The sequence below is a fragment of the Doryrhamphus excisus genome, chromosome 10 (genome assembly GCF_030265055.1).
Source record: "Doryrhamphus excisus isolate RoL2022-K1 chromosome 10, RoL_Dexc_1.0, whole genome shotgun sequence".
NCBI classification, from domain to species: Eukaryota; Metazoa; Chordata; class Actinopteri; order Syngnathiformes; family Syngnathidae; genus Doryrhamphus; species Doryrhamphus excisus.
Genome location: NC_080475.1, coordinates 20,478,269 through 20,501,591, shown reverse-complemented (window position 1 = coordinate 20,501,591; position 23,323 = coordinate 20,478,269). Strand labels below are relative to the sequence as shown.

The window sequence follows — 23,323 nt, the reverse complement described above, 5'->3', positions numbered from 1 at the left end:
TTATTATATTAATTATATATAATTGTTATATTTGCATATTTTACATAATAATAATATAATTATTATTTTAATTTTATTGTAATTATTATAATATTTTATTATTTTTAAAATATTTAAATATAAATATAAAATAATAAATAATAATAGCAGATTGCATGACAATTTTACAGATAAAATAATACCAGGTGGACTGTTACGTGTAAAATATATAGTCTGCCCCCCCCCCGTAAATTTTGTCATATCAATGCGGCCCGCGAGTCAAAAAGTTTGCCCACCCCTGCGCTCGAACATCTACTGTACTCCATTACAATTCTGGTTGAAAAGTTATTTAGTAAAACAGTCGTTATGGAGTGACTTCCTGTGAGCATCAGAATATTAGAGTGGATTCATTCGGAATATTTGACCCTGAAATTGTATAATATTGAGTCCTTCTATAAAGCGTCTTATTAAATGAGAGAACATAACGTGCACTATGAAACCAATTAACATTTTATTCAGACTTAGGGCCCTAAAACGCCATGCACAATACAATATAATCAGCTATAAAATGTATTTCATTTCACCTCTAAAATAAATAAAGGTGAAGTCTATACATTTATACAAACTAAAAAAAAAAAAAAAAAAAAAAATCTGACAAATAATCATGGCTGATGTACTAAAGCGAAATAAGTGGCTTCCTTTAAACTGTAATTTCACATTAAAAGCTTTGTGTCATTAAGATACATTTTATAAGTTTGTCAATATTTGTTTTTTTTTTTTTGGAATGTAGGGCCCAAATAAAGTTGTCATCCATCCATCTGCTGGAGCCTACCCCAGCCAATCACAGGGCACATATAGACAAACAACCATTCACACTCACATTCATACCTATGGACAATTTGGAGTCGCCAATTAACCTAGCATGTTTTTTTTTTGGAATGTGGGAGGAAACCGGAGTACCCGGAGAAAACCCACACCACGCACGGGGGAGAACATGCAAACTCCAAGCGGAGAATGGAACCCGGATCTTCTGACCTAATTGTATTACTTCTAATACAATTTAAATATATATATTAACTTAATGAGCAGAGGGCAAAGCTGGGCCCCTGACTCCTGCCGTGACATCTAAAATGGCTACCAGTCTAATAAAAAACTATTTAAAAAAAATAAAAATAAACTTGCTGTCTAAGACAGGTAACGACTAAATCAAGTGTTCTACAAACGAACTAATAAGTTGAGGCCAGTGTTTGCAGATTTGAACCATACACAGGTCTCTAGAGACGTGATATAATGTAGGATATCATGAATAAAAACATCACCTAAAGAGTCGATCATCTTCATCCGAGGATGTCTAGTAGGTGTTTACGACTGGAGATGAAATGACATGGCACGTATCTTCACATTCAATCGGGTCGTTCTTTTTTCCCAGCAGGTCTAAAACTAAGCAGCTGTGTACTTTGGTTGTCCTGCTCCATTCCCGATAATAGACCTCTGAAAAAGACGAACTCGATCTGACGGAAAATGTGTTGATGCGGTTGTAACTGTACAGCAAAACGCAGAATAGCATTTCAAGTCATTATTTTTGATTTTGAAAAAAAATCCTAATTGAAATGTATTTTTTACCAGCTTTTTAAATGCAACATCATTTAAAACAATGTGTTGAGATTTGATTATTTCGTTTTGACGTGAGAGAACTACGTGATGGCAGTGACACATCAAAATGTACTTCGTGACACCAACCCTGCATATTAGACGGGTTGCTAATTACTACAAACGAACTGCTAGTGTTGTTCTCCGCAGAGAGACGCGGGTCTCGAGCTCTGGGCTCAGCAGGACAATCAAAGGTGATCAAAGATCAGCTGTTAGAAACGCCGCACATTCGTCCCGTAACGTGCGAGTACGTACGTGTCATTCACTTATTGCCATCATAAAGTGGACTGTTGCGGTTTAATTCCTTCCCCCTTTTGACGTCTACAATGAAGAACAGAAGATACCAAAAAGGTACAAAAAGAATCAAACTCAACAAGTCTGGTTGTGTTAAGATAGTTACGCAAGCTAAGTTGTGTTCAGGTTTTAGTTGCGTTGCAGATCAACGCAACAATACCGAGTCACCAACTGTCTATTGGGTACTTTGGGGGGTGGGGAGTTTATATGGGTCAGACTGTCAGGCGGTTGTTGGAAGGCTGTAGGGGGCTCCATGAGGCTGTGTGGCCAGATGTGTCCTGCGAGTACACGGACGTGCGACTTTCACAACAATCATCCTTGCTGATCCCGCCGGCCGTGCAGAGCCGCCGGTGCCTCAGCAGCCGGTCTGTCCGTGAGAAGGTCTGGAGTTGAAAACGGAAAAAGATGGTTTCAGTCAGACTTTGTTATGATACAGTAAACCTCGGATATATCGGAAATTCGCTCACAACGGACAGATAAAAAAGAACCGATTTTTCTGTAATGCATTTCCAATAAAAATTCATTGCATATATCGGATTTTTTATAACGGATTTCGCCTATTTCGGACAAAATCTCCAGTCCCGTTCCAATGCATTCCCATTAAATTTCCCTCGCATATATCGGATGGCCGCATCGTGGCGCTCCGATTCGCCGAATCGTGACAGGCCGCTATACGACGTCGTTTGCAGCGTTTGCAGCGTTGCCTGCGCGTCCAGGTACATTGGAAACATAGTCAAGGAAGTGCCTTTTTATAACGGATAAAATCCGATTTACGCATATACCGGATATAAATCCGATATATGCGTAAAACGGACATTTTCCGGTATACGCATATAACGGATTTCGCTTATATCGGACAAAACCAGTGGGAACAATTGAATCTGATATATCCGAGGTTTACTGTACATTTAATGGCCACCACATTCGGAACGGCCAACTGGTTTTTTCAAGGCTTTGACAAGGATCAGCAAAAAGTGACGACAAAAGAGAGAGAGACAGACAAAGTGTGTGATGAAGGAATTATGAGGCTGTTCAATTGTGATGCTTATGAAGACGACTTTTGTGGTTTCAGTCCCGACTAGAAAGCATCATCGGTATTCGTCAGGAAGGGCATCCGGGAATATAAAAGGGATCAAGCCAAAAACCGGTATCAAGAGGATCTGCTGTGGCGACTCCGTAATCAGGAAAAAGCAGAAAGAAGTTCAGAGAATGATGATTAACGACTTTTCTGGTAGGGTACTGTTGAACTAGCCGTTTTACATGCAATATTTAGAAAAAAGGATTTATTTAATAAGTTTAAAAAATTATTTCTGTGTATTAAATATCCCATGTTACGACGTGTACAAATCTTTTTTTTCTCTTTAAAGTTTGTGGGTGTAGCTTGCATAAAGATGCGCTCTATAGTCCAGAAATTATGAATTATCTCAATATGGATTTTAGACCATATTGCCCCACCCCTACTCTATGGTACAGTCCTGATTTATATCTCAAGACCCGTTGAAAAATAACTCGTTAATGAGCAGCAATAAATCTATACTACAGTAAACCTCGGATATATCGGATTCAATTGTTCCCACTGGTTTTGTCCGATATAAGCGAAATCCGTTATATGCGTATACCGGAAAATGTCCGTTTTACGCATATATCGGATTTATATGCGGTATATGCGTAAATGGGATTTTATCCGTTATAAAAAGGCACTTCCTTGACTATGTTTCCAATGTACCTGGACGCGCAGGCAACGCTGCAAACGCTGCAAATGACGTCGTATAGCGGCCTGTCACGATTCGGCGAATCGGAGCGCCACGATGCGGCCATCCGATATATGCCAGGGAAATTTCATGGAAATGCATTGGAACGGGACTGGAGATTTTGTCCGAAATAGGCGAAATCCGTTATAAAAAATCCGATATATGCAATGAATTTTTATTGGAAATGCATTACAGAAAAATCGGTTTCTTTTTTATCTGTCCGTTGTGAGCGAATTTCCGATATATCCGAGGTTTACTGTACTACACAACCCGTGGTATCCAATATGAATTGTATTAAAAGCTACGAGTGCTATATTGACTTTTGTGAGACATTGTACACGGTAAAGATGTTGCGACCGGTGAGAGTGTAGAACTCGCACCGACCGGCGTACTAACCTGATTGCAACGATCGCACTGGTACGGCTTCTCGCCACTGTGCACCCTCTTGTGTCGGTCCAGGTGGTAACGCTGAATGAAGCGCATTTCGCAGCTGTCGCAAGCGTACGGCTTTTCCCCTGTGGACGCCCAAATGACAAAATGACACATTTCTCATTTTTCCGTTTGGTGTCCAATTGAACCACTCAACTCAAGAGAGAAGTAGTAAATAATTTTCATTTTCACCTGTGTGTGTAAGTATGTGTCGCTTGAGGTGGTAGCTGCTTCGGAAAGCTCCGTAGCAGTGGTCACAGATGAAGTTCTTCTGAACTTTCAAAGCACTGTCGTCGTCGTTGTCCATGTCGAGCTGCTGCAATAAGGGCTGCGAAGAAGGGCAGAATGAGTCCACTGGAGTCTTCTGTTCATGTGCCCGGTTTAAGTTAAATCATTATTAATCCATACAGTGCAATAGTATTGTGTATTAATGTCGATGTTTGAAGAGGAAAAACATACCCGCACTTCCTCCTTGACTTTAACAGACCCTGATTTTTTGTGCTTTTTCTTATGTTGCATATTCTTTCCATCCAATATTCTTGACGTGTGGTAATCCCCATCCTTTTGGATCAGCTTAGTGAGTAAATAAGAAGACATATTTATTGTGGCTTATGATTTTTTTTTTACAAAGCACACACAATAACGGCAGAAATTAAAAGTCTTCTGCGACTTGCGTCTTCAGACGATTCAAGGGTATTGTTCTCACCAGTGGTGGACAGCTTCCCGCGGACAAATGGTGTGCATGGTGACCTTGGTGCCCATGGTGGTTGTGGCTATGGTGTGACTGGGTGTGGTGGCTCTCGGAACTGGACCTGTGACCATGACCCATGTGTGACATCATCTTCTTCTGACCCGGAATGTTGTTGGCTTGCATCAGGGCCATGCTGGACAGCACCGCCTCACAGCCCAGCAACCCAGCCTACGAAGACCAACAACAAATAAGAGCAAGTTGTGGAATTAATGAGCGGGGGGGGGGAGAAAGGGGGCTGGAAAATTTAAAGTAAATGTGAAAGTGACAGGCCTTGTGGGGCTGGGAACACAATTTTTAAAAAACGGTTATTTGGCAGATGAAGAGACTTTCACTGACCCATTTCATATGGTCTCGGACAGAGTTGTTTGATTGGTGTGTCATCGTCGTGCTTTGAATGTGTGTGTGTTTGAGGGGGGGGGGGACAGTGCTGACTTCAGTCAGGATGAGGGCTAACAGAGGAGACCACAAACACCCAAATCATGGAGGCCAAAGCCTGAAAATAGAGGCACGACAACATAAAGCTACACGCTTCATTCAGGAGCTGAAATACGAGGCGTATTAAATTTTTGTATTCTTTGATTACCCATCAATCTCAGGCATAAAATGGGGGGAGATTTTGGTATAGCAGTACAGTGACTGAAACAATTATTAGACCACCATGTTTCTTAAATCGTACCTCATACTTCAGTATGAGGTACATTATTTAAAAAAAAACCTTAAACGGTATTATGGAAAGCAGGAAGTGAACAAATGTAACAGTTACTGATTGTAAAAGTACCAGATGGAGGGGTAGGATTTAATAAGCTTTGCTTCTTCCTACTCCTTTTGGACATGTGGAACTGGGAACTGATTATGGGATGAACAAATTGAAGAAACAAGGGTGGTTGAATAATTTGTTTACTATGACTGTACAATATATGCACGTTATTACTTATATCCAGTCAGCCTCAATGGTTTGGTGTACAATGTATGTTTGAATGGTCACCAGAAAACACAACAGCAAAGAAAAAGAAACACAAACAGTGGAAGTGCATTATGAAATTTAAGGAGTACATTAATAATAACACTTGTGAGAGAAATATTTAACAGAAACTTTAAAACACAAACAGGTTTCAGCTGCTGCTGGATTTGATTTGATGAAGTAAAACTACTTGCTGCTGCAGTATTGCTATTTTATAACAACATGGTCTGTGTACTTTGTGTGTTCGGTGCTGTGGATTAAAAGCAGGCTGCTGTAAGCATTTACATTAACAGTAACTTAACTGATAATAATAAATACACATAAAATAACACAAAAATATATTAGTTAGCACCAACTTACACATGGAATTACAGCGTTACTGAAGAACTATGAATTAGAAATGTTAAGAAAACAAGAAAAATCAAACCATTATTTGTATTATGCAGTGTTTTGAACAGAGACAATTAACTAAACGTTGCCGTTAGTCCGGCACACGGTATTAAAACTTACCACAAACGTTCATATTATTTTCAACTGTATTGTTAGTTTATCGTTATTTTTTGTGAATTTATCCAGTTACATTTTAAACCTGGAAAAAGTCACAGCCCAAATTGTATGGCACGTTTCGTGATAATATAATAATGAATCCAACGGTAGAGCATCTCCAAAAAGCAGATGTTTTTTTCTCATAATAATCAGTGATAGATTCAGTTCTGGTACAAATATTTCAGATTTGGTTAAGCTTGAAGATTCCATTCGTAAAATGTGACACATTTACAACTGTGCAAGTTTGCTATTTACCAACTTACCCCAAAACAGCTCGGCTCACTGCTTTATCGTCAGAAGAACTGAATAACAAGGACAGGGGATTATTTTGGAGTCGTCTGCTATTTTAGAGTCGAATTTTGACACTGCGAAGACAAACTGAGTGCGCGCTAAATGGAAGAGACAAGGCTAGGGTAAGAAGCTAGCATGCTAGCCAGTTGTTCGGGTTGGGGGCTGCTACTCTTCCCCCCCCCTCGCCCGCCCCAGACAACACAACAGACAAGCAGGGCGTTGTAATTTCTGCATCTATGCTACAGCCTCCACACACGCGTAAGCAGCTCGTAGTCGAAACTATTACACACATAGGCGTAAATCGTGCGGAAGAAGCGACTTCTTACCTTTTAATTATTATAGTTTTGTAGATAATTGCTTGCCGGACTTGCAATTTTTTTTCTCAGTTTACAAACAGACAGGAAAGGCTACCGGAAGTGTTCCCTCTGGGGTCGTTGTGATTGGTAGAAGCCCACCCACGTGACTGAACCCGAACGACCTTTATCGGCCGCCATGTTTTTTTTTACGAGATGCGGGTAATGACGAGTAAGTTCAGCATACAATATAAAATACAATACCGTGTATGTAGCGTGTTATACTGCAATAAATTGGTGAATAATAGACTAGATAAATGTTTACTGTTTTTAATTACTGTACATACGTATTTGGTGAACAATAGACGACAGGAATGTTTATTTTTTTTTCTACTACTGTACATACGAATATGAATACAAGTTAACTAATGACATTAATGTTTACCAGTGGTGCTAAAGTAAGTTTTACAAGTAATGTAAACATTTTTTCCACGATCTCAAACTGAATAAATCCTTGATGATGTCTGTCACATACAAACTGCAACAGGAATAAAAAAGTAGTATTACAAAAAGTATTTAATAAACAAAAAGATGTGGTACACATCAATTAATTGGTATTAAGACCACTTACACAATATAATGTGATCTATTACAAGCTGTCTCAGAAATGTGGTCTTTGAAAAGACATTATTTTTTTTCTTATGTGAAACAGGAACACATTTCCATTTTCTGTGCCTTATAACACAAGAAGACGAGTTAATATGAGCATTAATGAGTTAATATTACAATGCTGTCATTGGGATACACCTATTTAGACTATGAATCCTTCTAAAAAACAGTGTTGCATTGTTTGATAGCCATGCTGTAATCATGCATTAACACGTACTCTGTTGATAACGTGTAATAGTTGCAGTATCTTGCCCTATTTTGCTGATTTAAAACAGAAAATTATTTTCTCAATGCATCGATACACATAGTAATACTAGTTCTGTCAACAGCAGCGACAACACTTATGATGTCCGCTCTCCTTGGGATGGCCGCGTCTTCCAGCACAAGACGTGTGCTCCAGTCCTCAGGTAACAAATGCTGACGGCAAACGAGCATCTTGTTGAGTCGAAATTGAGAGCGAGGTATCGACTCTTCCGTCTGTGAATGACGCTGACGGGAGAGAAAAGTAATTTTTCATGTTAGCTGCTACAATAACAGTATTGCAGTAGCTTGGCTAATATACAAGTCAACTATGTAAATGTTTTTGCGAGGGTTTTAGCGTCAAAATAAGTATATCCCATGACGCCTGTTGCTAGCTAACTTATATTAACTCGTTTTCTTGCGCAAGAATGCACAGAAAAGGGAAAGAAAGATGTGTTCATGTAACGATTGAGGATTAAAAATTCCAAAAAAGGTAAGAAATTTAAAAACCGCATCTTATAAGACACACAGTGTCCAAGTTTCCAATTATAAAAAGGGAAACAAATGTTACAAATGGCCCGAGTCGGACTCTATCAGAAAGTCAATCCTCTCAGGAGGCAAAGCCCAGTCGTCTTGACTCAGCAGGGCGTGCAGGTAAGCGGTGGTGGCCTTTTCCCTCTGGCGTATCTTCCAGTAGTTCAGCATTGCAAACACACGCTCCACAAGGTTGGGGTGGTCCTCTTCAATCTGTTCCAGCTTCACATTGGGGATTTCTAAAGCAAGTCTGCCGATTTCCCTCCATGATCGTCCTACGCCACGTGCTACAGTCATCAACTGCTTCTCCGTTACTATGGGATAACCTTTAGAGAAGAGGAGACACATTAGGTGGATGCTGGGCGGATTCACTTTAATTGATTTGTGATATTTGACTTACTGCTGCGCATTTGTTTGGGTTTAGTCTCTTCTACGTCAGGAACTGACTTTCTTTTTCTCTGGGTGTCTTTGTCATATAAGAAGAGGAAACATAACTTCAACATTTAACAGTATTTGAATATAGACTGCAGGTAATGTAGAATAGGTGACATTTTACCGGAAGCCAGTGAGCTGACTTGCAGATCCTTCAACACATAAAGCATCGGGAAGGTTTCTTGCAGCGGTGGCTCCTTCAGCAACTCCAGCAGACCCTGTGCCGACACAGGCCCTCTCTGGATGATGTGATCAAGAAGCTCTGTCACTTTTTCACTTGGAATTCTGCAGGCTTTCACCTGATCGTATCCGGATGAAGACAGCAGGGAACAAGAGTCCGCATGCTGCAAAACAAAGTCGGCGTCCGCACTGAGGATGTCTATTAGCTTGACCTTCTGGCTTCGGAGGAACTGGGTAACGTCCATCATCACAGTTTAGTCAGCAAACCCTGAGAAAGAACATTTTATATGAAATATTACATTTGTCAAAAGTCAAGCATCTCTCCATTTATGTTTTGAGGTTCAAGTAAATTGAGTCAAGTTACTTAGGTGCACAAATATATTGTTATTTGTATAATAAACATTTCAACTATTCTAACTTCTTTATTGGTATGTTTAAGGCATAAAATCAGTTGTTGTTTATACACATAATATGTAAAAATAATAAATTTGCCAGTAGTTTCACTGATGAAAACGCAGTAGGTGGCGGTAATTTGGTAATATTTCATTGTTTTCGTCGTCTTTAGTGCTGCATCTCTCTTCCCATCAAAAACACAACATGAACAAAACACACCAGAAAACACAAATATTCACACTTACGACTTGAGAGATGCCGTTTTCACTAGTCTTCTAGTTTTTCCATTGGGAACCAAAGAGTATGCAATGAGGGCATCGACTCGGCATTCACTTCCGTATTATGCCCTTGGCGGGTTTGGCCGCCATGATAGAGAGCAGAATACGTCTAATACACTGTAATGTGTTGGCCGCCTAGCCCCGCCCACGTCTTTTGCTCTCTATCATGGCGGACTTTCAGCGCCATTGCTCATCCATTCGTAACTGTAGAATCCTTGTTTGTTTACAGTCCTTCTTGACTGAGTGGGCATTTAGATGAGTGCTGCCATTTAGTGGCATGATGAACACACTGCATCACGACATGGCTGACTTTTAATGTCATCTAGTGGCTACTATTATATTATGCACTGCGAAAAGCAGCTATATATTTTGACACTGTATTTGATCCATCTTGTCTGGTTGATATAAAAAATACATAAATACAAAATTAAAGATTTTTAATTGAATGTCTGTGTTTAAGGATTAATTAATTAAAAAGTCCCCACAAAACACGTCAAAACAGCAAAACGCTGCCATCTAGTGGTCACATGAGACACAACAGTTTAATATACCGCATTTCATGAACCCACAACATCAAAAATGAAAGTTGCTGCTCCAAAGTATTAAATTTTTAAAAAGCCGAAAGAAACAAATGCATGTGTTAATATGTCAAATATTAATTTGGGCAGTGTGCATCATTATCACAAAAGACAAAGTAAAGAAAAGGAAAGAAGAGAACACAAAGTGTGTCTAGTGCAATCTGAAACCAACCACTAGAGAGCGCTCTTGTCCTTCTAAAGTGGAATTTCGCCAGCGTTGTTCGAGTATTTATTTGCCTTTGTGTGCAGAATATTTACAGTGTCTCTTTGTCCGGACATACCTTGCAAAAGTTGAAATGTCAAACTAAAAAACTTAAAAACATAGCACTAGTAGCTAGTTAAGGTGTCGACTGTGGGAATGAGGATTTTTCATCCACAAAATCCATCCATATTTTCTATGCCGCTTATCCTAACTAGGGTTGCAGGGGTATGCTGGAGCCTATCCCAGCTGACTTCGAGCATGAGACGGGGTAGACCCCGGAATAAAAGGAATAGAGCTATATCATCACTTATACATGGAAACATGGCGGCACAGTATGCATGATGAGTTGGTCATTCCCGGTGGGAGAAAACCAGGAAATGTGAGAGTCATTGCAAGATAGGTTGCTTAAATGGTACTTAACGAATAGTACTTATGTACTTAACACATAAATATTTCTATTTGTGTAACACTGTCTCTGTAGAGCTCGGTGTCTGAGCGTAGCCTGCTAGCCACAGATTGCCTCCCTGGACGATGAAAATGAAAAATGACGCAATGAGCGGTCTACCTCAGCGCAATAAAGGTTCCCTCATTCAGCACTGTCAGATTTGCGTGTACCGATCAAGCCGGTTCCGTGGTTGGTGTCGACATGATAACGGCACGCTAATTAAAAAGCCATTTGTTCAGTGAGAGACCAATTAAAGGCCAAGCGTTTGAGTACCCACAGTAGCAAACCCACCTAGGAAAAATGTATTAAATGTGACTGTAATTAATATCCAGGCAGATTAATATGCAAGTGAATATCGTTCACATTTATAAGAGTGGAGGAGGACGGGAGGGAACAGCGGTGCCATAAACGGGAGGATGGGCCGATAGTGACCTACAAAAACATTAAAACCTGGGAATATAAAATATTAAATGGTTAATAAAGCCCATTATGTGTGTTTTACAACAAGCCTCGCAGTGTGTGAAACAGTATCACTCAGCATTTTCAGTCTTTTGCAAGTTTGTACGTGTCACGGTTGGGCTTGAGTGCTTTACGGTTCGACCCTGGGATGCAGAGAACAAGACCAAATGCAAATAAAACGTTGAATTTAATGATTTAAAACCTAGACCAGGGGTGGGCAAACTACAGCCCGGGGGCCACATCCGGCCCGCCAAGTGTTTGAATACGGCCCGCCCAATCTTTCCAAAGTATTTAATTTAAACTCAACATACAACCTGGCATCATGGCCTGAGCCAACCTTTTGATGGTTGTATCAATTTCGTTGTTTGACATGGTCTGTTGTTTACAAAGTGCTCCTGAAAAAAGAGACACAAGCACATAATAATAATAAAAATTAAAATAATAATTATTATATTATTATTATAACGATTATGATTATTATATTTATTATATTAATGCTAATTATTATATTAATTATATATAATAATATTGTTATATTTGCATATTTTACATAATAATATAATAATTATTATTTTAATTTTATTTTAATTATTATAATATTTTATTATTTTTAAAATATTTAAATATAAATATAAAATAATAAATAATAATAGCAGATTGCATGACAATTTTACAGATACAATAATACCAGATGGACTGTTACGTGTAAAATACTATATAGTCTGCCCCCCCCCCCCCCCCCGGAAATTTTGTTATATCAATGCGGCCTGCGAGTCAAAAAGTTTGCCCACCCCTGACCTAGACCGTGAACATGTAGATACCCAATTTTCCCAGGTTTTTTTTGTGCGGGTGTAAACCTCCAGGTTACACCAGTGTCATTTAATTTAACATTTAATCTTATTTTTGTTACCTCTTTGTAGGAACGTAGTGCAGATAAAAAGTATTCTTTTTTTAATAATAATCGCAGATAAGCAGAAAACACGCCAATTCGCCAAGCAAGGCAAACAAACGACAACAAAAGAACCAACAACCGGAGGGAGGGAGCACACACCTGAACTAAATAGGAGGGATTGAAATTAGAAACGATCGCAACCGGAAACCAGGCAAGACAGGAAGTCAATACAAAAATAAGAGCATTCAAGGAGAAACTAAACTAGAAAGGGAACAACAAAGGAAGTAGTGACAAAATAAGGGCACGGACACAGGAACTGAGGCAAAGAAGGAAACGGAAAGAGATGTCACGAGAGGGTAACGCCCATATTGTGTTATTAAATTTGATATATTAAACCAGGGGTGGGCAAACTACGGCCCGGGGGCCACATCCGGCCCGCCAAGTGTTTGAATACGGCCCGCCCAATCTTTCAAAAGTATTTAATTTAAACTCAACATACAACCTGGCATCATGGCCTGAGCCAACCTTTTGATGGTTGTATCAATTTCGTTGTTTGACATGGTCTGTTGTTTACAAAGTGCTCCTGAAAAAAGAGACACAAGCACATAATAATAATAAAAATTAAAATAATAATTATTATATTATTATTATAACTATTATGATTATTATATTTATTATATTAATGCTAATTATTATATTAATTATATATAATAATATTGTTATATTTGCATATTTTACATAATAATATAATAATAATTATTTTAATTTTATTTTAATTATTATAATATTTTATTATTTTTAAAATATTTAAATATAAATATAAAATAATAAATAATAATAGCAGATTGCATGACAATTTTACAGATACAATAATACCAGGTGGACTGTTACGTGTAAAATATATAGTCTGCCCCCCCCCCCCCCGGAAATTTTGTTATATCAATGCGGCCCGCGAGTCAAAAAGTTTGCCCACCCCTGTATTAAACAGTAGTAATATAAAGAGCTCCTTTATTTTGTTAGTACTTTTTGGCTACTTTGTTCATTTCAACACATACGTTCTAATACATGTGTTATTTGATGGCATACTGCATATGAGGTGATGAAGTATCACAATGTAGCATCCTGCTACCAAGCTGGAGAGCAGAAATAATAATAAATAATAAGCCAAAGGAGGAGAATGTTTGAAGGCCATCAGTGATGTTCTATGGCGGTACCCCCCGTACTGCGGCTCCATCCTGATTATTTTGAGTAGTTGGTGGTACCCACATGTGACGATAAGTCGGTCCTCATGAAACGTGTGTGTCGCAGTATCAAAGCCACAATAATCAATAAATCAGTAAGCAGACAAAGCACTATATTTGAACTTGACTGCTTGAGAGCTGAGATGGATGAGCGAGGAGTGAAGGCGGTGTTGGTGTTGGGGGGGGGGGGGGGGGGGGGGCCTATTACCGAATACTATATATACACGTATAAGCAGGAGAGAGAGACCGAAACATGAGCGAATCAGCAGGAAACGTTTGCTGAATGGCGCTTAGATCAATACAAATAACCACACACAGAGAATGACTTCCTCCCGTCCCTAATAATTCACACGGAGAGGAGAGCAATGGAAGTGTTCATCCACAGGAGGGAGGCTGCTAAATGAAATATTGGAGAAGGAAAAATGAGCGTGCAGAATTGTCTGTTTGGCAATCTCCATTGTCTCTTGCATTTTCAATGTCTGGTTGTTTCAGTGAGGTGGGCGCAGGGGAACAGGCAGCCATATTTGAATCTTCAATGTTTCAGAAAAGCCTCTCCTCCTCCTGTAGCTGTTGCTGAGCATCATATGGGAAAAAAAACTGTAGTCAAGGCTATAGCATTTGTGGGGAATTAGATTGCTCTAAGAGCGTCTGTCAATAAACGGCTGCTGAGTTTGCCTTAATGCCCTACAATTTATTATGCTTTTTCCACTTTTCTGAACTATAAATGTAGTTACAATGTTGTATTGTCTTGTTAAACGATGCAAAAGTTCCAGATAACAAGGTTTGGGCATTTGGAAGTCAGCCCTGGAAGTAGTTTGGGATGGCTCTGAACACTTAGTGTGACCAATTACGCTGGAGTGGGCGTTCCGTGGGTGGAATTAATTCAAACAGACCGTTTTGGTCATACAAGGAAATAAAGCTGGAAAAGGTGACGATTCTGGAAGATCTAGAAAGCTTTCTGTGCGGGTTATTGTGTGTAGCTGCTCTATAGGAGACCACAACTCAATACAAAGAAGCCAAAAATTAGCATGACAGGTCCCCTTTAAAGTGATACTAACATTTCAACACAGGTAAATTTTAATAATGGCGTTGTGTCATTCATCCACGACCATCGTGTCATGTTGTAGAACGTCGTATTCTCGTGTTAAACGATGCCAAAGTTCCTGATAATGAGGTTTGCACTTTTGGAAGTGAGCCTTGGAAGAAAATTGGAATGGCTGAAAACGCTCGGTTTCAAAAGGCGTGGTTAAACTGTCCATTTGTGACATCACAGAGGGGCAGACTTCTTTATGTAAAAACTCTTTAGCCTCCCCCAAGTGCTTTTCTGCTGTTTACTTGCTAGCAAGCCACATTTGTTTCCAATTCCCAATTCCTAAAGACGCCACAATCAGGTTCCAAGTGCTTGGAGTTCCTGATTCCCTACCAGAAAAAGAAATTCCACACTGGACTGTTTTGTGAACGTTCAAGAGCAATAGCCGAGTACCATCCAGTCGCAACAGGTGAGCTTGAGTGGGTGATTGGAACGCAGAGCGGAGTGACCGAATCTAAATAAGGCAACAAAATCAGTATCCAGTCCAACAAATAAACAAAGACAAAGACAGAACGTAAATTAAATAAAAAAAACTGGACTGAGAGCCAAGAAAGGCTTTAGCGTGAATCCCACGATGCCCTCTGCTCTGCACAATTATTGTAACCAACGTATGAAATTTAATTACGCCGCAGATCTAATTTAGTACATCAGATAAGAGTTATTCTTAACATTCTCCCACCCTGCCTCCTTTGTCTTCGGCTAATCCTTTTTGCAAACATGGAGATCCAGCGGAAGAGAGGAAGAGACAAACTGAATTAGTGTTCTTTTCATCATCCATGACCGGCAAGGCATCTGATAACCCTGATCTCATTAGGAAGAGTAATTGTTAAATTGTCCCTCCCCTCTTCCACGCCGTATACACATTAGGTGCCCCTTTCAGCCAGAGGAAGCGTTTGTGTACGTTTCTGAGTAGGTACTTCCTGCCTTCTAATGGCGCCAACTTCACTTTTGAGCATACTCGTTGTGAACGGAAGCAAATGGAGATTCGTGGCTGACTGAATGCAACCTTGAAAAAAATTCCCCATTTGTCTAATACAGGGGTGGGCAAACTTTTTGACTCGCGGGCCGCTTTGAGTTAACAAAATTGTCCCGAGGGGGGCCCGAATATATATTTAATACGCACTATTTTACGCTTATAATTCCGACAGTCCGCATTGAATTATTAGTCTAATTTTATCTGTAAAAGTGTCATACTATCAGCTGTCACTATCAGACCACAGCAAATTACGAAATTGAATTTTACAGTTTTGTTTTTCTGAATCATACATCCGACTTGACTTATGTTGCCAGCTGTTGTATGTTAAAATTTTAAATAATTAGAAGCAGTTGATGTTTGCGAAATAATCACTAATAAATACAATAAATCACTATATTGACAGTTACTATGGTACCCATTATGTCATTGTATGGTCATATCACCTCGTACTTCGGTACGTGACAACAAAAAACCTTACACCATATTAGGAAAGCAGGAAGTGATCAAATTATTATGTCATTGTAGAGTCACATCACTTCTGTACGAGGTACATTATTAAAAAAAACAACAACAAACACCTTAAACTGTATTATGGAAAGCAGGAAGTGAACAAATGTAACAGTTACTGATTGTAAAAGTACCAGATGGAGGGGTAGGATTTAATAAGCTTTGCTTCTTAAAGAGAGGAGAAATATGATCTCAGGGAAGAAGTACATTTGAAACACTTCCATGTTAGGACTACGTTATGCTAGCCATAGCATTTAGCATAGCATAGCATCCAGTATGTGGAATCAAACTATGGAATGGACTGAGTATACTATATATATCACTATATTGACACTTACTATGGTACACATTATGTCATTGGATGGTCATATCACCTTGTACTTTGGTACGTGACAAAAAATAAAATAAAATAAAATAAAACAGAATAAAATAAAATAAAATAAAATAAAATTTGTCCTTAAACTATATTATGAAAGCAGGAAGTGAACAAATGTAACAGTTACTGATTGTAAAAGTACCAGACGGAGGGGTAGGATTTAATAAGCTTTGCTTCTTCCTACTCCTTTTGGACATGTGGAACTGGGAACTGATTATGGGATGCACTCAATTGGAATCTGATGCATGTTCAAACGAAATTAAACCATTACCATTACTATAGAAAGCAACTGGCGGGCCGGATTCAACCGCTTAGTGGGCCGTAGTTTGCCCACCCCTGGTCTAATACCATGCGCATGTATGTATGTAATATTTAATGTAAGTTATTGCATTCATACCTCAAACTCCAGACAGTTCTGGTTTGTCCTTGGTTAAACCGGCCAAAGTCGTGAGTAAAAGACAAGGGAGCATCAACCCGTGTTTGGATTATTGGATTCCTCTGTGGTCTTGCTGTGAGTAATGACCACCACATTTATTGGCGGTCTTACCAGTGTCCTGCTATTAATTAAAGCTTGATTGGAAGAATAAATTAATCTAGCTGTGGCCCGCCCAATCAATAACCCATATGAGGGCTCCATTAAGCACGGCGGCCTGAGTGGTCGGCATGTGATGAGTGTTTTGAACGAATTAGGGGACTCGAACGGTCCTCTTCGATTGAAAGCGATTTTCTTGCCTATTAATCATAACAAGCTCATCAAGTCATTGGCTGCACGTGTGCCTCCAACCAGCCGTCCGTGCATGTCGGCGGCAGGCTGTCAAATGATGTCATAAGTGAACACAAAAACAAAAACTCGTTTATAAAAAGTACAGTAGTCCAGAAAGCAGGCTGCATTTAACTGGGCAACATAAAATTATTCATTTTTATGATGTAAAAGCGATACATTTTCTGTAGGAAGGCAATTGTGGCGCATCGGGCATTTTTAATAGCAAGTTTGTTGTAATTAATACAGATCGATCTAATTATTGGATCAAAAACTTTGGGTTTATGTACCGTAATCCTTATATTGGTAACCAGCGGGGTTGATTTACTCATCTGTACAAAAGCACAATCATCTATTAAAGGTGAAAAACAAAACTAATAATAAATATTTCAGTTCCTCAATAGGTGCTGCTGTTTTGTTTAGCAACAGATTCTGAAATTGACATGGATTGATCTGAAGTTGCGATACTTATTATTATCCTGCTTTATGTGTACTTTGTATGTATGTAAGCTATTTGTAAGACTTATTATTTAATTATGTTTTAATGATGTGTGAAGTTGCCGATTCATTCAAACATGCAATGATGGTTTCAGGATATGAAACGGTATATTCATTTTGTACTAATATGTCATTTCATTTAGTTTTATTTTATTCATATTTTATCGGCGTGAAGTATATTGTTCTGAAAATAAGTATTTTCAGCGGTTTATTTGTAGATAAAGTAAAATAAATTGCCTGCATAGATAGATTATTTCACTAGTTTGAACTATTTCTTCCTAATAAAAAGTCTTATATTTGGGGAGGCCTTTTTCATTTAAGATGGATTTAGGCTTACGGTGATATAAAAAGGTTTTTCCTGTATAAATCACTTAAATCACTGTCTGCTATATGATATATTTAAGTGAAATTTCTGATCCCAACAACCAAACTTTTTCATACCCGTGTATACATATTCAAATTCATTCGGACTCGTTCCATTAAAACAGATCAAATCTTATGAGTTTAGGCCTCACACTTGCTGACAGCTGGTGGACACGATGTCAGATGTTCAATAAGAAAGGAAAGCTCACACACCAGTCAAGTTTCCACCGCCGACTTGTTTTCCCAAGACATCAATTTACAAGACTTGTGTAGCAGTCTTCCTTTTGGCTTTCAGCATTTTCGGGTAAACTCATGCTAACTTATTTACCACAACGTATAAAAGCTAATTCAACCTATCTCTGAAACGAGTATGCAGTACCTCGGCATTGACCTGCATGGATTACATGCTCTATGGGAGTCAAATTGATTACATTTGTTTTACATAATGTCTTAAATATATTCTTTTTATTTCCACATTATTGTCCAGGTTCTCGTTGTACAGGGTAAGATAGTAGAAATATTGCTATATCCATTCTTCATTGTTCGGGCCGTCCCCGTGGTCTCGGCAGCATCGCTGAGGTGGAAAGCTCGTCCAGTCGAGGAAATGAGTCTTGCTGCTCAAACGGCTTCTCTCACACGGATATTATTAAACACGCAGGACAGCTGTTAACGGTACTGTTATGAAGTTGTTCGTGTGACTGGCGGAAACAATGAACTCCGGCTAACGTCATTAATCGCAATCATGAATCTATTTCTCAGCTGCTCTATCAAATAATGAGGTGGGAGAAAGCAGGCGAGATTTTTTTTATATTCGACTTTGAAAGCGCCTCAGTGCACGGACGGATGTGACAAAAGAAGCGATAAAAATGTATGCATAATCGGGGGAGTTTTTTTTTTTTGTTACCTTTGTGTGAGACCTTGCTTTATTGCTGTACAGGAGGAGAACGGTGAGAAAATACCTTCAACCAGACGGTATTGGGTCATTGGACGCTTTAGGCACCTGCAAATGATTACAATGAATTACAATGAATCGGATGGATATCAATGACTTATTAATCTAGCATTCAATGGATCATATTCACATCAATAACATTTACAAAATCTCTTTTGTAAGTTTTGTACACATACACATTTTTGTACACGTTTTTAAACTTACAATTAGTTACTTGAAACTCTACGTGTTGACCTTGAATTAGAAATTCTAAACAAAACTTAAATAGTCTCTAATTCTAAGTTGCGAGGAACAAAGTACCTTTGGGAGGAGGCGGGCCATCCGGAACAGATCGGACTGCTTGAGGGCATTGCCGTCATGGGAAGAACCAGGTATTTCGCAACTCACACTCACACAGAAGCTGTGGGAAAATGATCAGAGTGAATTGTTGTGTAATTTGTGTTGCTTAATTATGGCAAAAATCATAATATAATTCATTTATTTTCTACCGCTTATCCTCACGAGGGTCGCCTATCCTTTGGGGCGAGAGGCGGGGTCCACCCTGTCAAGGGCACATATAGACAAACAACCATTCCCGCCCACATTCGTACCTATGGACAATTTGGAGTCGCTAATTAACCTAGCATGTTTTTGGAATGTGGGAGGAACCTGGAGTAAACCCACTCATGCACCGGGGAGAACGTGCTAACTCCACAAAGAGATGCCCGAGAGTGGGTCGTAATATCATATAAATATAAACGTTCATACAGTATATACTAATCATAACATTACACACAATTTCCATAATCTTAAAATTATATTTAAATAACTAAAACTGGAAATGGTATAAACCTTGCCATTATTTGTCATCGCACACTTCCTGGAGGACTTAGGAAGGCCATCCCTTCCTATTTATGAAGTCCCTGTAGCCATCACTGGGAGGCAAACAAGGGATGCGATTCCCGCCCACACAGCCTATAAATAAAAGAAGTTTTAATACATATGTAGGGTCTAGTAGCCATACCTACATTTACAGTCTAGTACACATTAGCCCCCCCACACAGAGTACAATACACATGTAGCCTATCCATGGTACGCTGCACACAAATGGTCAAGACTAAAGACAGCAGAAATTGAATCGCGGCAGAATAAGTCGACCATTTCTTTCACGGTGCTCATGTGCTCTCCGAACTGGTTAGCTATCACGCGGTACTCCTCAAAGCTGGCTACTTTTTATAGCGCAATTGCAACACGCGTCCCTGAAGGCACCGGTGTCGGAACGGGGATTGCACAGGGCTGCATCACTCACTCCATCATTTGGCAAAGTTTAGAAAAGGATCGCCGCAACATACGGAAATCGGCATCGGTGAACTCCATCAGTGTCGTCTTTTCTGGCGCACTTATTCCAATTTTACCGAAGGAGGTGAAGTTTGCTGAACTTGAGCAATTCTTGCAGTTTGCTGCCTGTTTTGGGTCTTTATTATAAATTAGCCAAAGCTAAAGTTTGTTTCTTTAAGTTGACGTCACATGCTTTGGTGGGCTTCAGCTACTGGTGTGAAAATGGGCATCTTCGAACAATAAATTAATATGTTTCTAGAAAAGGTGCTAATCGGCAAGTATGTGTGTGTGTGTGCCTCACAACAGCAACCCTTAATCATCCAGCTGCAGCGAATTAATTACTACAATCATCAACCCACAGCAAATTAATTATTACAATCAATCACCACAAATGAAACCGGGCCCTAAAATAGCCCTGCGGGTCAAACGGCAATCAGCATCGATGGCCTCCCCACAACGCGGGACAAACATGGCGGCCCGCCCACATTGGAAACAAACAATGTTGCTAATGCAGATGATGTTTGATTTCAGTAGCTTTTTTGTTTCTTAGTCTGATATAAAAATGCTTCTGTAATAAAATTAAATCTGTTTGAGTTGATGATGATTTATGGCTTTTTTTTTAGGCTGTAATTGGTAGTGCTATTTATTCCAACACTGCTCATATTTCAGGCTAAACAGTTAGCTAACACACGTACACCAACCGCAAATGCAAGCTAGCAGTAGCATGAAGCTAGCGAACTTGACCAAACTAGTACAACTTTTGAAAAAGCAGACGCATCTATGTAAGTGCTTTATACAACAATATACTTACAAAGACGACAATTTAACAGGAAACAAGCGTTTACAGCAACTTTCGGCGAGTTTATGAGGTTTTCAGGCTTCGTTTCTGCCGTGAAGCCAGCCTGCTTTGAGAGAAAAACGACAAAGCTTGTCTATAAGCGAGAGCACTCTCTAGTGGCCCAAAACGATACTTTCTAGAGAAGACGTCTCACTCTGTAAAACTTTTTAAACCTTAGCGTTTTTAACAATATTTATTAGAACTTTTAGCTGTTTATTACTTTGAATGAATTATTAATGTCTTTGACCCAAAGACATGACAAAATGCATTAATTAAATCAGGGGTTTTTAACCTTTTTGACGTTTTTGCCTGATTTTTTTCAGTGCAAAGAAGCCCGGGGACCGTTAAATATTAACACTGTATAGATTTAATTGATATCATTCATTTGTTTTCACAGTTTAATAAGCTAACAAGTTTTTTACAAGATTTTTATTTCAAAGATTAAACTTTTGCTAGGTCTCTAGGTCTCAATGGTCTGAATTTACAAAGCCGTACTTGATGGAGTCAGGATTGTACTTACGTAAAAAAAAAACAAAATATTTTTGGGGGGGACTGGCACCAATTTTGTTTTCATTTTTTTTTCATTTTAAAAACACATTACCGCCACCGTCTGGTCGAAAGCTGCACTGGAAATGAGCATCTTATGGATAATATAGCACTAGCATTAGCATTAGCATTAGCATTAGCGGCTAGCCTATCTCTGGTGTCTTCACCTACCTATAGGTGGCGCTTGAGGCCCAAGTTTGGTTGAGAATCACTGAATAAAATGACATATATTGCATGTAGCTAAATGTTAAGTTTGTGTGTTTTGAAGTGGCAAATATTAAACAGGAACTGCAATTTTTAATAAAAAAAATTTGCCCATCATTCATAATCCTTATGTGAAACATGAATATCGTTCCCTTTTCTTGTGTCTCTCCTTTGTCACATTTCCTCGGCTGTGCTGAACTGGCAGAAACTGAGCAGACCCTGTTTAGGTCCTATGGGACTTGCCTTCAACCATATTGGGTGACATCCCGACGCCGTCTTGGAGACACCCACACCCACACCCACACACACACTTGGCATGCACGCATGTTTACTGTACGCGTCGAGGATTAAAGGAACTACTTCATTGTGTGTCAGTCCCTCGATGGCCTTTAGCTCCCCCATCAGGGCATACGCCAATACCACCGTCTGATTGGTCTCAAACCGTCCTGACAGGAAATCTATTTGCGTGCGTATGTGTATGTGAGGGATGCGTCTGCATGACAGCTAAATTGAATGCCATCGCCAGCAAGGCCACGAGATCACAATGAGAGAGATGGGGACAGCGCGGCACGGAGAGAGCGACGTTGTTGCCATTAAGCCATCGACAGGCAGGTGTGTGTGTGTGTGCGTGTGCATGAGTGTGTAACTGATGGAGTTTTAATGTGGTCCCTGATGCGGAGTCGCTGACACCTTGGGGGGGGGGGGGTGGGATGGTTATGGGAAGTAGAAGAGGGGAAGATGAGTAAACACTGTCTTCTTCAAAGTGAGATAAAAAAAGGATGTGGACTCTCCGCAGAGGTTTTTTTGTTTTTTGTTTTTGGCTGGGTGGCGGCTTTATGTTGCATTTTTCACCCAAAGTGCAGCATTTATAGTATGAAAAATTTTCAAGATTTGTTGGGATTATAAATTTAAGTTTATAGGATTTGTAGAAGTGTGCAATAATTATTTAAACATAAACATAAGCAGGTGGCTAAATTTGGGAAACCTTGTTTTATTGATTTGAATACCTTTAAAACGAATTATTGGATCATAAAATTCATTTGGTTCAACATCATGGTCTAGGGGAAGAATATAAATAGGATTTATTGAAGTGTGCAATAATTATTTTAAACAAACGTAAGCAGGTGCCTAAATTTGGGAAACCTTGTTTTATTGATTTGAATACCTTTAAAACTAATTATTGGATCATAAAATTCATTTGGTTCAACATCATGGTCTAGGGGAAGAATATAAATAGGATTTATTGAAGTGTGCAATAATTATTTTAAACAAACGTAAGCAGGTGCCTAAATTTGGGAAGCCTTGTTTTATTGATTTGAATACCTTTAAAACTAATTATTGGATCATAAAATTCATTTGGTTCAACATCATGGTCTAGGGGAAGAATATAAATAGGATTTATTGAAGT

General features: G+C 39.1%; 2 protein-coding genes across 11 annotated transcripts; both read right to left on the bottom strand.

Annotated features, from left to right (window-relative positions):
- Positions 1-714: 714 nt before the first annotated feature.
- Positions 715-7,100, bottom strand: LOC131137633 (zinc finger protein 740-like). Of its 6 annotated transcripts, XM_058085806.1 has the most exons (8): positions 6,979-7,031; positions 6,625-6,663; positions 5,191-5,347; positions 4,810-5,022; positions 4,563-4,676; positions 4,296-4,431; positions 4,071-4,189; positions 715-2,306 (listed from the first exon to the last, which is right to left on the bottom strand). In XM_058085806.1, exons 3-8 carry the CDS (start codon positions 5,233-5,235, stop codon positions 2,136-2,138), a joined length of 798 nt encoding a protein of 265 aa, XP_057941789.1. In that variant the 5' UTR covers positions 5,236-5,347; positions 6,625-6,663; positions 6,979-7,031; the 3' UTR covers positions 715-2,135. The 6 variants fall into 6 exon arrangements, with proteins under 6 accessions (XP_057941789.1, XP_057941790.1, XP_057941793.1 ...); XM_058085807.1 differs by lacking the exon at positions 6,625-6,663 and having other exon boundaries at positions 6,979-7,100; XM_058085810.1 differs by lacking the exon at positions 5,191-5,347 and having other exon boundaries at positions 6,979-7,069.
- Positions 7,101-7,411: 311 nt separating this feature from the next.
- On the bottom strand, positions 7,412-21,245 carry LOC131137635 (uncharacterized). 5 transcript variants are annotated; one of them, XM_058085815.1, is made up of 7 exons: positions 19,499-21,230; positions 19,311-19,410; positions 18,963-19,058; positions 9,120-9,268; positions 8,945-9,059; positions 8,789-8,854; positions 7,412-8,714 (listed from the first exon to the last, which is right to left on the bottom strand). In XM_058085815.1, the coding sequence occupies exons 4-7, from the start codon at positions 9,246-9,248 to the stop codon at positions 8,422-8,424; spliced, it is 603 nt and encodes a 200-aa protein (XP_057941798.1). In that variant the 5' UTR covers positions 9,249-9,268; positions 18,963-19,058; positions 19,311-19,410; positions 19,499-21,230; the 3' UTR covers positions 7,412-8,421. The 5 variants fall into 5 exon arrangements, with proteins under 5 accessions (XP_057941798.1, XP_057941799.1, XP_057941795.1 ...); XM_058085816.1 differs by having other exon boundaries at positions 8,945-9,038; XM_058085812.1 differs by having other exon boundaries at positions 7,416-8,714; positions 8,945-9,268; positions 19,499-19,964; positions 21,139-21,236.
- Between the last annotated feature and the right edge of the window lie 2,078 nt (positions 21,246-23,323).

Coding starts and splice junctions, on each gene's coding strand:
- LOC131137633 (XM_058085807.1), bottom strand. CDS start 5,235: ATGACACACCAATCAAACAACTCTGTCCGAGACCATATGAAATGG. Junction 4,432..4,562: donor AAGTCAAGGAGGAAGTGCGG/GTATGTTTTTCC, acceptor CCTTCTTCGCAG/CCCTTATTGCAGCAGCTCGA. Junction 4,190..4,295: donor ACACATACTTACACACACAG/GTGAAAATGAAA, acceptor GGGCGTCCACAG/GGGAAAAGCCGTACGCTTGC.
- LOC131137635 (XM_058085813.1), bottom strand. CDS start 9,248: ATGATGGACGTTACCCAGTTCCTCCGAAGCCAGAAGGTCAAGCTAATA. Junction 8,855..8,944: donor AGTCAGCTCACTGGCTTCCG/GTAAAATGTCAC, acceptor TATATGACAAAG/ACACCCAGAGAAAAAGAAAG. Junction 8,715..8,788: donor ACCCAAACAAATGCGCAGCA/GTAAGTCAAATA, acceptor TCTTCTCTAAAG/GTTATCCCATAGTAACGGAG.